This window comes from Haliaeetus leucocephalus, unplaced genomic scaffold (genome assembly GCF_000737465.1).
Source record: "Haliaeetus leucocephalus isolate CR32 unplaced genomic scaffold, Haliaeetus_leucocephalus-4.0 Scaffold555, whole genome shotgun sequence".
Taxonomy (NCBI): domain Eukaryota; kingdom Metazoa; phylum Chordata; class Aves; order Accipitriformes; family Accipitridae; genus Haliaeetus; species Haliaeetus leucocephalus.
Genome location: NW_010972991.1, coordinates 16,051,531 through 16,063,777, shown reverse-complemented (window position 1 = coordinate 16,063,777; position 12,247 = coordinate 16,051,531). Strand labels below are relative to the sequence as shown.

The window sequence follows — 12,247 nt, the reverse complement described above, 5'->3', positions numbered from 1 at the left end:
AATTTTTTAAATTTTGAATATGTATTTGATTAAAATAACAAATCAGAACTGATGCAGTGAACAAACACGATGAAGAATGAACTGCATTTGTAACAGTGCAAGAGTTGTAATCATGTAATTTGTAAACAGATTATTAATTTTTTCTATTTTTATCCACAATTAAGATTTTAAGATAATTTTTCAAGATTACAGGGACCTGAGACTACTGTCCAGCTCTAACACAGTAAAAAGCTATATTCTTAAATTATTATTACTTAAAAATATTCTATATGGAATAACATACATTTCTAAAGATAGGTTTAAAAGGATTAAGAGACAAAAATGCTGGCATATGCCTGACTTTTCTGTATTAGCTTAAATACAGAAATCTAGAAACAAAAGTCAGTAAATTTACTGTTTTCAAGTACAGCTGTAAGAAAACACTGCTTTAATAGTTTTTCATGTTTCTTATTAGAGCTTCATTCATGCTGCACAGTTAAGTATTAACATAATTTAGCTACAGAACACAGGACCTCTCCTAATATCTAGGGATGAAAAAGTCTCAAAATAAAGAAAGATATTATTTTATTTGAATATTCACTAGAAACCTTGTTTTAATTTTGAGTAAACCCTATAGGTGGTGCTCTAATACCATGATACTTTGGAACAGTGCTCCTGTGTGAATGATCTGGATATACTTTACCTCTGTTCAGACATGAAATGGAAGGACTGGAGAGAAAAACTGGTTATTCACAATTAAATGTTGAAGTAAAATAGCAGTTTTAACAGGTTCGAAACAAAAACATGCAAAAAAGTAGAAGAATGTGTAAAGCATTTTGTACCAAGCTGGCAGATGTTGGCAAGCAATTCCATGCACTACTTGGTTACTACTGAAATAGTACTCAGCTTAAAATAAATTGCCTTCAGGTGAAATTTATGCTATTACAACATTCACCTGGTTTTAGATATTTACAAACTGACATAGGAGATTTTGTCACTGAGAACCTATAAGGAAGCTTTTAAAATTTGCCTGACAAAGAAAAACCTTACACTACAAAATAAAAATAATCCATTCAACACATGTTCATTCTGTTTTACAAAGTTCACCTCCAAAAACTTAAGCATGCTAGAAACACATGTACACCACGTGTCTATTCAATAGAAACCTCCAAACATTGCTAGCAACTGTAAATTACTATGCAATTAGCTCTGCAAATTCCTATGCTGGCACAGCGCATCATGACAACTATAACCTACTCAATCCAATCCCTGCAGTAGTACAAGCAGTAACTTTTACTTGTTACATGAGGCTGAATGGAAGAAATTCCACATGGAAAGCCTGTATAACAAAGGTAGTATTTTCAGGGCACCATGAAAACTTCCAGTTGTACTCAAATTCAGGTTTTTTAGCCTTTGTTTGCAATACCAGCCATATCCCTATATTTTCTATATTTTTTTTTTTTACTTAAGATGGCCTTTTCTCTGTTTCCACCAAAGCTAACACTAAAAAGCTGGGGGCAAAATACGACCATTTCCATCACCATCTAATATGGCAAGAGAGAAGACGACTAAGGAGGGCATGAGGAAGCAACAATGATCACAGGCACTAAAATACAGGTTGGAGTGAACAATACAGTACTACTTCTGTAGAAGAGAAAAAAACCAAACGGAAGAAAGTGTGCATATGACAAAATGGGGGTTCAAAAAACAAAACGGAATGGACTTGAAAAGGGAATTACAGCTTCCTTAACTTCAGGTTAGCTAGATAAACTGAATGTACTTGTGTACTTGGTATACATCCATGAACTGAAATCTTACTTATAACTTGGGAGACAACAGAAATCTCCCATTTGCTTAAAAAGAGTATAAAGGTCAAGATCAACTGTGTAAGAAGCTGCACTTCAGAAGTGCTGTCATTTTCAAAGAGAATAATTTCTCAGAAAGATTTTTAAAATCAAGGATAACTTTTTAAAACAGAACAGTTTTTAAAGGAATCTACTTTAATAGCAAGCCCATCAAAATCAATTCCTGACCCTCTGCTTAACTAGGATGTTTCTTCGAAAGCTTTTGGGAATATAATGTAACATACATGTTATTCATGTGTTTGTAAACATGGTCAAGAAGGACATGGGAATCAAAAAACCAATTCGACTGTAGTGCGTAAAACAGAAATCTATCAATAGAAGCAAACATTTTTACACTAAGTTGTGGAGAATTTGCACTTCTAATTTCAATTGCTAGTGGCCCTGCAGGCATTTGTCATATTGGTCAGTTATGGCCATAGGAACTTAAAATTGCAGGAAAACTGACTAAGTTTGGAATAATTTATTAGAAGTATTAAAAATACATAAGAAAACTGCAGAATGAAAATCAGGAGTCAGAAAAAGAGGAGATGAGTTTGCAACCGAGGCAGAAGCACAAAACAAACTGACAAGGCTGCATCATAAAGAAGCAAAGACACACAGTGATGCATGTCCAAGATGTTTTCAAATCTCATGCTGGTGGCTCTAAGATTTCTGGGTGGAACAAATCCCTCCTGCACAACCATTTCTACATGGGTGTTGTCTCTGCCTACATTCCTCTCAATTCCCCTATATTCTCTGGTACAGTTCTGCTCATCCATCTCCTACGTGCTTAAAACTCTTTCCTTTGTAAGCCTTTATTTCATTAACAATCAATATGCAAATCTGTTACTTTGCTATAATATAGCTCTGTTCAGTAGACTGCAATACTATAATTAGGACTGAAGATGTTTCACAGACTAAAGTGCAAAATAATGGTCAAAAAAACCTGCTGAGAGAATAAGCTGTGCACATGGTTTTCTGGTGTATATGGATTTTCTTGTGGACTTTTAAAAACACGTACAACAGTTTTCCTTATTCCCTTCTTCCTGAAATTTGTGCACCACCCCACATTACAGAACATGGCCGTGAACTACCTATGGGATGTTGACTGGTAAACAGAAGAGAGCCAATGAAAACTTTACAGTACCAAATTCAACTTGCAAGTTATAACAAGAAAATAATTAAGAAACCTATGCAAAAATTCTGTAGCAAGATCTAGAGAAGTAAAGTACCTGTAGTAACAGTGAACAACATGTCAAAGAAAAAAGTCACTTCAGAAAAGCAGGGAAAGGGAGATTAGGGATTTATCTTCACAGTAATGCCAGGAGATTAGTTGAAAAGATAAAAGAATTAGCTTTCAATGTGAACCACAAGATGATAAGGTACGCATTATATTGGACACGGTAAGGACATGAATGCAGCTGGATAAATGATCTGAAGGTGTTTAAAACAGCTTAGAATAAAAAGAGAATAATGTTGTGATAAAGTCTAAACCATGAATAGGGAGGATAATTATTGCATTTGTAACTCTCAGGAGCCACTGAAAGTCTTATTTGGAGAACTACAGGGGAGGAAGGCACAGGAATCTTGCCTTCAGGTCAAGCTGAAAAGCTTTAATTTAAAATGCCCTTTGCTCTGCAATACAGAGACACACTCAGCAAAAAGGAATCATTATGGTTTTGTTTTGGTTTTTTTTTTTAAATTGTTGTGAACTAGTGTTTTCACCAGTGTAGAAGTTCTTTGAAACAGAGGGGGCAGAGGGATTGGTTTTGCAGTTGTGACAATTATGGTGCAACATACCCTAAAGACAGACCTGAAAATACTTCTCAATTTTTCAGATTTTAAAGGCATAAACACTTGTTCTTTAGTGATAGCTTATATGCAAGAGACAACATTCGATTACTGCTGGTGGTAGAAAAAGCATGCTCATATATTAGAGGTGTACCTGTAACTTGGCAGATATAATATACAGCAGTAGCATAAATACCGAAGATCACAGAGGTCTGTGCTATTAAAACATAATTTTGTAAGGTAGGTCATGTAGCCTTGCAGCAGCAGCATGACAGGAAATCTACCATCAAGACAATAATTTCATTTTAAATCCCTTCTCAGTAGCAACTGTCCAAGAAATTCGCTTGCTTGATTTCAACACCAAGTTAAAGTTGGATTTAGAAAGGTTAAAGGCCAGATGTCTTTGGTGCTATTTTACAGAAACTCTGCTTAAAATTGTTCTGATAAATATAAAGCTGTCCAGGTATGCTTGATCAAATATATAATCCGCAAGTTCAAAAACATGTTTGGGAGATCCAGATTGTTTCAAAGGAACTCAAAAATCATCTAAATCCATCCCCATCTTTTATACTTGGACCATATACCCAAGATGTACATACAAAGAACTGTAAGAAAAATGCCACTGTGTCTGTCTACATGCTTTCTTCAGGTTTTCATTAAAAGACCATCCCCATCCCCACTATCTCAAAATTCTCCAGTGAGGAATTTTCACTTTATATTCAAGATAGAAACTTTAAGAGTATGATATTTATTTTTCCCCAGCTGGGAGGCTGTTTCAGAAAACAGGACCGCCAGAACTACTTTTTTTAACTTTTTTTTTTTTTTTTTAAATTTATTTTTAAATGGAAGTCCTCACTGGATCTTTCTTCTCAGTAGTTAAAGGCCTGTCTACCAGCTGCTGTTATCTTGCATAGGAAGTACATTGTGTTCTCGTCTTCTTGGCACTGCCTATTCAAGCATGCTGGCCAAAGTACTGAAAGCAGAGTCAAAAATTCCATTCACCTCTTACCCAGCAGATGATTTTCTGCCTGTATTGCAACCTGTGATATGACAGTTGCAGTAAACAAAGGGGTGAAAGGTTGTTAAAACACATCCTGAAAACTGCATAGCTAGATTTTAGGCTGTGTGTTTCTTGTACAACCCAATTCCAGCAACAATGTTTCCCACAGTGGCAAGTACCTGTGTTATTTATTATTTACAGTGTGCCATAAATGTACTATATATGATACTTGGTGCATTACTACTGTTGAAAAACAACAACATTCTTCATGACATAGCACAAGAATGGATAGCAAAGATCATAATTAGACTGTTGACAGTCTTTGAGTGGGAAACGATGAAAGGGAAGAAGAAGGTGGTATGGTCTAACAGAGACCATCCACTGACAATACATTTATCCAAAAACTTAACCATATCCACAAGTAGCAATGTAATGTTTGAAGCGATACTGAAAAGATAACTACAGTGAGATGTGCAAGCTGTTGTCAAAAAGGACGAGTTTGCATTCTGACTCTTATTTTAGGAGAAGGATGTGAAAATCAGTTTGGTTTCCAGGGATTAGTGGCAGCTTCCCTATTGAAAGAATCAGGCTTGCATTCTTCTACCCACTGAAGATCAGTGTTTATCTCCCCATTTGCACATATTCTGAGTATCTGTATCATAAAACATGACCAGCAGCTTAGCTGACACAGCTTAACATCCAAAGAACAAAGACTATACAGTGGTATCACCTAATGCCTTAATGGACGCACAGTCATATCAGTAACACAGAATAGTCCCAACTGCGGCTGCTGCCCAGAAGAGGCGTAAGTACTGGAAGAGAATGTAGCAACCTTTGAGCAACGTGTGCTGCTTTTACACCCCATATTCTCCCAGCATCTCATCAGTTTCTCAGTTTCATGAGTTCTAAAATTCTTTTTTTCTTGTATTAAGGAAACTGTGCAGTCAAGTGTACAGTAGTTTCAGTTACTGCTTCAATCTAATCAGGTGAAACGCATAACTCCTGGATTTATATTATTTGATAGTAGCAGTGTCCAAAATTACATTTCAATAAATTTCATTTCACAAAAACTTTACTGTGGAAAGAAAATATCAATTCAACTTAAACCAACTTTTCTCTTAGTTCAATGTTTGTATGGAAAAATAATTAAGCAGTCCACTTAGAAAGGCATAATCTGTTCATGAGCATGCAGGTATCAATTTTATCTTATGAGAATTTTTCCATGTTCCAGTTGCTTCATTCCTTATTACATGCTGCAAAAGGCAGTAATAATTTTTATAGCCAAATATCTCTTCATAAGATACCAGGTGGCTTTCAATATTTACTATTTAAGTCATGCATGAAATTTAAACATTACAAAAAATGACTTACCCGTTGACACTCCTGAAATATGCACATTTTCAGAATGTTCTGCAAGAGCACCATTTCCTAAAATTAAACATAATGAATAAGCTAATTTCCAAGATAAAATTTGTAAAAATTCTTCAGATACCCTTTTACAGAACAGAAAGAACAAAACTGGAGTTATTTTAATTAATATTAAACATGAAAGGTCCTACGTTCATTTTATGATAAAACTTAAAAGAAAAACTAGAGAAAAAGTTACTATACAATGAAAAAAAAAAAAACCCCAAACATCATTAGTGTACTAGGACAACTAAATATACTAGAAAGTTAAGGAACAAGAGACTGACAGTAAGAAAGTTTTGAGAAACTTCAGGCATTTCAGATGGTAGACTTTGCATGATTTTGCATCAGATGCTCTTTTTCTTTTCAAGAAAGGCTTATTTCAATGCATCCTCCCCATCTTCTCCTCAATCGAGATTTGTAAGTAAATACTATGCAAATAAAGACATCCAGGGGAAGACATCCATCTATTTCATGATGAATTGCAGCCTACACCCTTTATCCAGAAAGATGTTTCAGATATAGCCAGGAACTAGCTACCTTCAAGAGTAACCCCCCATCAGTGTTCATTAAAACTAAGCATACTTGCAAAGATGAACAAGACCCATGTGGTCATCAAGAGTTAGAGACAAGAAAGTTATTCCTCCAAATCTCATACTACTTTGTACTCCTCTAAAGTAAAAGTAGTCTGCTAAGGCAAATACTTTTGCTGACAGGCAATAGCCCTGTTACATGATGTAACAGATCAAGTTGTCTTTGTGCATATTTCTCCCACTGAACAGCTCTCATTTTCCTCCTCTTTATTCAACATGTTTTCTTTGAACCTTTGCAACAAATTTTTAATAAAATCTTCCAGGCGTTTTGGAAGGAGAGAGCTACTTTCATAAATAAGCTCCTTTGAACACAGGCAGTGAATCTAAAATGTAAAATACATCACTAAGCAAATTTTAAAACCACAACTCTTCATCCCTCAAATTTTTGTAATATTGAAGATTTGCCATGTCACACAGATTTTCATACATGTGAGATCAGTTGTTCTACCAGCGCTGCAATATAAGTGTGATATGTTTGGGTAACAAGAACCTTAAATACTGAAGAAAATACGAAGAAAACTTAAATATGAAGAAAACTCAAATTCCTTTTATAACAAGCCTAAAGACTGTTAAACTTGACCTAGAATATATACACCTAAGCAAGCATCTCAACACTCTGCCATTGCAGTGGTTACAAATAAAATGTTTCAGAAATTGCTCCCAGGGTTGACACCAAATGCACAAAGACATAATTTTTTACTTCCTAAAGACACAATAGTTAGAAACCCAATGATCAGAATTTGTAGAAAAAATAGCAAGTCTAATTTTTTTTTAGTTGAATTACTGAGCTCTTAAGTGACATGTTTTCCCCTCCATTTTTAATGAACTAATTTTGCTGCATATATTTACATACCACATTGCTTTGTCTCAATTTTAAAAAATTCCACACTAACAATTCCCCTCAACATTCAAAAGACATAAGTATTTTAAAACAAAAACTATTTCAAATACTGTATTAGTGAGCAACTATTTTCCAATTAAACTATTTTCAAAAGTAAAATATACCTATCAGTTTTAAAAAGCTATTCTCCAAATAATTTCTCCATTTTGCATATAAATTGACATGCTAAGGAGTGTTTACTGCTCTGATTTCATGTCTTCAATAACAGCTCTAAATTTACAAAATAAACACTGTCTTTGCTGTAAAGTGATTTTACTTTTAACTGGTTCCACAGAAGCACATTTCTGATTGTCTTGTTTTCTATTATTTCCATCAACATAGGGAAAACATTAACACATTTCAAGACCTCTTGTTTTAAGCTAGAAGTAGCTTACTGGTATTTCATCTTTCAAATTACAGTAGGGATTATCTCTGGTTTTGTATTTTCAAAAAGGGGTTATTAGCACATAGCAATGTATCTGTAGTTGTTATTGAACACTGAAAACGAACAGCATGGCAAAAAAAAAAGGAATTCACAAACATTTCAAAATATGATAAACCCTGAAGTAAAGACATTGACGGCAGTCAATATCTGGGCACTCCACTGATGCCCCTGGAATCTGAATTACAGACAAGCTGCCTATACATAAAGGCCAGGAAAACAAATCCCCCCGAATTTTAATGAAATCAGCTCTGATAAAAAAAACAATAATAAACCATGAAAATACTGACATAACACTGTAGTGGTGGAAAGAAAAGCAATGTACATATAAAAAATTCACAAAAACTATAGATCAGGAACAACAAGAAGCATACTAAAATGGGAACTCACATCCAAATCCTGTACACATTGACTTAGAATTAGTGGGTTAAATTAAGAAAACTTCAGTCAATATCAAAAAATTGAACACTTTAATATCTTCCATCTAAATATGCTTTATGATCTAACAATTAATCTCTTGATGTAAAGTGATGTCAGATTTATTGTCAAACTAACATCAGTGATTAGCCAGAAAATCACTGTTTGATGATGAAGCCTCAACTCAGACCCAAGTACTATAGTATCAAAATAAGGTGTTTTTTTAAAAATTATTTCCTTCCCAATAATCTTTCATTACATTAAAGCTGAACCTTAGAAACCTCTCAGATTATTACTTCCTTTTTTTATTGGAAACTGTCACTAAAATAGAGTGTGTTCAGATGCCATTTAAGCATTACTAACTGCTGAAACCTTTAAGAAATTTTTAGGCAATGATCCTTATATGACCTCGACAGCTATGTCACATGGTTCCATATAAACTGAGACCACTAGAATATCCATATACCAGATAGCAGATCAGTAATTTCCATTAAGATATGGGAACATAATTATCTTTGAAATTCCTGTTAGTCTATCTATTTAATACAGCAGCGTATGAGTATATAAAAAAATTTTTTCTTAGGTCACTAGTAAGCTTTCATATTTCTTGATGCTTTAAAGAAATATTTACTTTTCATTCCTATTTGAACCTGAAGTTTTAAACTGAAACAGGTGCTACCTAGCAAAACTTGACACAAAGTTTGTCCACATCAGTTACAAGAGCTGGTTAAGTACATGTGACAGCACAGCACTGGCAGACACACACCAAGAAGCTCCTGCATGAATCCATTCTGCCTGCAAGAAACCAAGTTTGTTTTTCAAAAACTGACATCTTCCATCACTTTTTTTTTGTGTGACTTCTTAAAAAAATCACTTGTGTAACCAGGACTATACCCATCTCCTTCATGTCCTTTTATAAATACTTATGACAAATGGATCACTTAAGTAGTATTAAACAGAAATGTATGTCAACTTTAGCACTGAAGCTTAAGATATGGTCAGCAACTGCATTTAAGTTAAAAAATTCAAGCGGACAAGGCTCAAGATAAAAACAAGTGTTTACTATGTTTTTTTTCTAAAAAAAAGATTCTTTGATAAATAGGATACAAGATATGTTAAACTACTGGTAACCTATAGGTTAAACAAAAGTATGGAAAGTACTTTTAATGGCTTTCTATTTAAATGCACACGAGTTTGTTGCTGCTGGTATCTTTAAAAATTCCTTGACTGCAATTAAAAAAAAAAATCTGCCAATTGGTTATTAAATGAGTTAGACTCTTTATAGAGTGTGTTTACAGTATGGAACAATCTCCAATTTCTGAGATGCCTTTCTGTCTTGAATAACTTTAAAAATCTCTTAAACATTCAAAGACTCATCCATAAAATTTTATTTTATTTTCACAGCACAAAGCCAGTCCCTTTGACCTTTGTCAATTTTTTCTACCCCAGTCAAATCCTCCAGGTTGAGATGCTGCCTTGTCTTAGGGTCAGGCAGAAACAGACTAGTAGTTCCATAAACACTTGAATTAACTCCTTTTGATTTGTGTCTCACAGCTGACTGACCACATAAGAAGGCAAGACAATGCTAGGTTTGCCTTGAGGTTTTCTAGCAGTTGTGGCATTTCTCCCCTATCAGCCTATATGAAACTATGTTAAACACCCCCCACCTCACCTTGAAAAACCCAACACCCTCAACATCACTTCCAAACATCCTGGTCCAAGAGCCATGAGCTCTGTACTCCTATACAGAATCTGGAGAGGGGAACAAAACTATGTGGAAGATAAAAACCATAGCCTTGAAGGCATTTGACTCACTAACATCTTCTCAGTTTCATCACAGATAGGAAAATAAACACAGGCCAGGGGAGTGGGGCTGACAACAAGGAAAATGTTGCAGCAGCAAAACCAACCAAACTGCAGAGGAAGACTATAAGGAGAGTGTGTGGAAAAAACAATGCTTTCACACTTGAAAAACATGACACGTTTGGAAGAAATAGCTGCCAAGTTCTATATGTTTGAAACCCAGACAGCAGCAGTGATGCTCAGACTAATGTGGAGGCTAACCACAATGCAGCATGCTTCATTTTAGGATGTTACCCCCCTATATCCCTCCTTCCCCATAGCCTACACAGCACAGCTCGCTCTCAGAACAGGATCAGTATCAGACTCAGAGGATTATTTGCGTATAACTTCAGAGCATAAAACTAAGCCTGTAGTCCTGAAATGAGCCTCTCCTTTAAGTTCTACTCAAATTCATGCAGTTTTCAAAAAGCATAGCCAAACAGATACCCCACCACCCCCAATAATTAAGTGTCCCTCTTAGCCCAAACATTCTGATTAAACAAGATAAGCTTCTCCATTCCAGATATATGAACTTGGAGGTTTCAGACAAAGAACAAGAAGTTTACCTAAATATTGATATATTTGAGGTAGCAAATAATGACTCTTAAATGAAAACCCCATTTTAATTTCAATTTGACTAAAACTAGTAATATGAAAGTACTGATGAATACCGTAAAAGCGCACCCCAAAAAATTTGGTACATGCAACTTTGTCCACCATGATTATAAAACTGAATTTTATAACTTCAGTTTGGAAGAACATCATGTATCTTGGGACTCAGTTAAATTCAGATTGTATTATAGAGAGAAATTAACTTGACTGTTGAAATGAAAAATGAAAAGAAAAAAAAATCCATAGTGGCAAACACCACATTTAAGTTACCTTTATTTTTGCTGTCAGACCAAGTAGTTACTGTCCACAAAAAAAATCACGCAGACGTATCTCCATCAAAGCTGAATTATTCTATATAAAGATTAAGCCTCTGCCATTAGCTTTAACAGCCAAATTACAACCCCCCCTATAAATAGAACTGTATAAATTGAGGAACTGCTGTAACTGGATGGCTACAAAGAGGGAGCTTTTTCTAAACTACCTTGAGTTAAAAGGTATTGTGGTGCATAATGAATATTCCACAAGCAGACTGGACAGGACATTTCTCTTGAACCACAATTACCAGGAAGAGATCAACAACAATTCCTGTATATAATGCATTTCCAAACACCCTTTATCATGGTACTTGTTCAACCTGCTTTGCTTTAGACAATGTACTTCATGACCAAACTTCCTTTCTTCATCCTACTCCCAAAATTCCCGTCCCCTCTGTACCTTACAAAGAAAAGAGTAAGCTTAACTTACTTACACTGCCTCTTGTCAGCTGAAGTTACCTTGCATTAATCTTCACTAAATTTTGCGTCTAATAGACCAAGTGCGGATGATGCCGCTAAAATAAGAATTTTACTTTCGTTCCATGAACAAATTGGTGCGGCCTTATATATCACCTCACTAAAAAGACACTTAGCAATGGTCCTATGATACCCTAGTCCAAAAATAGTAACATCCTTCTTGATCTAGAGATAAGGGAGCTGGAAACATCCATGATGCCTCTGCAATATTCCAGCACGCTTCTTGGAAATGACCCCTTTTGCTGGCATCTTCTGTGACAGTCCCAGCACATGGCCATCCCACCCCCCACTTCCTGAAAGTATCTAAGCACCCTTGTGCAGAAACAAGCTCCACCTGAAGACACCATATGTCAGGCTGAACCACAGTCACACTCATCTGTTGAGTCTGTGGGAGAAAAGTGCAGCAAAGGCTAACTGCCTACCCGTCATACCTATGGTTAATCTACGGTTAAGATGTTACAGCTCAGAGCAGGGCATGTGGGAGACCAACAGAAAAACAAGTACTACCACCCTCCTCCAGATAAATGAGATGATCTTTAAAGGTCTCTTCCAAGTCAAACCATTCTGTGATAAAAACATTTGTTCAGTATGTAACCCAAAACACTATATTGCATTATTTACACGTAGGTCACATGCAGTTAATGAACCA

At 35.4% G+C, this 12,247-nt stretch overlaps 1 protein-coding gene across 1 annotated transcript in view; it reads right to left on the bottom strand.

The window, feature by feature from the left end:
- The window catches only part of LRP12 (low density lipoprotein receptor-related protein 12), a 53,207-nt gene that overhangs the window by 17,494 nt on the left and 23,466 nt on the right, over positions 1 to 12,247 (bottom strand). The window contains exon 4 of the mRNA XM_010577130.1: positions 5,986 to 6,042. Within this exon, the coding sequence (XP_010575432.1) occupies positions 5,986 to 6,042 (57 nt within the window). The remainder of the gene's footprint in view (positions 1 to 5,985; positions 6,043 to 12,247) is intronic.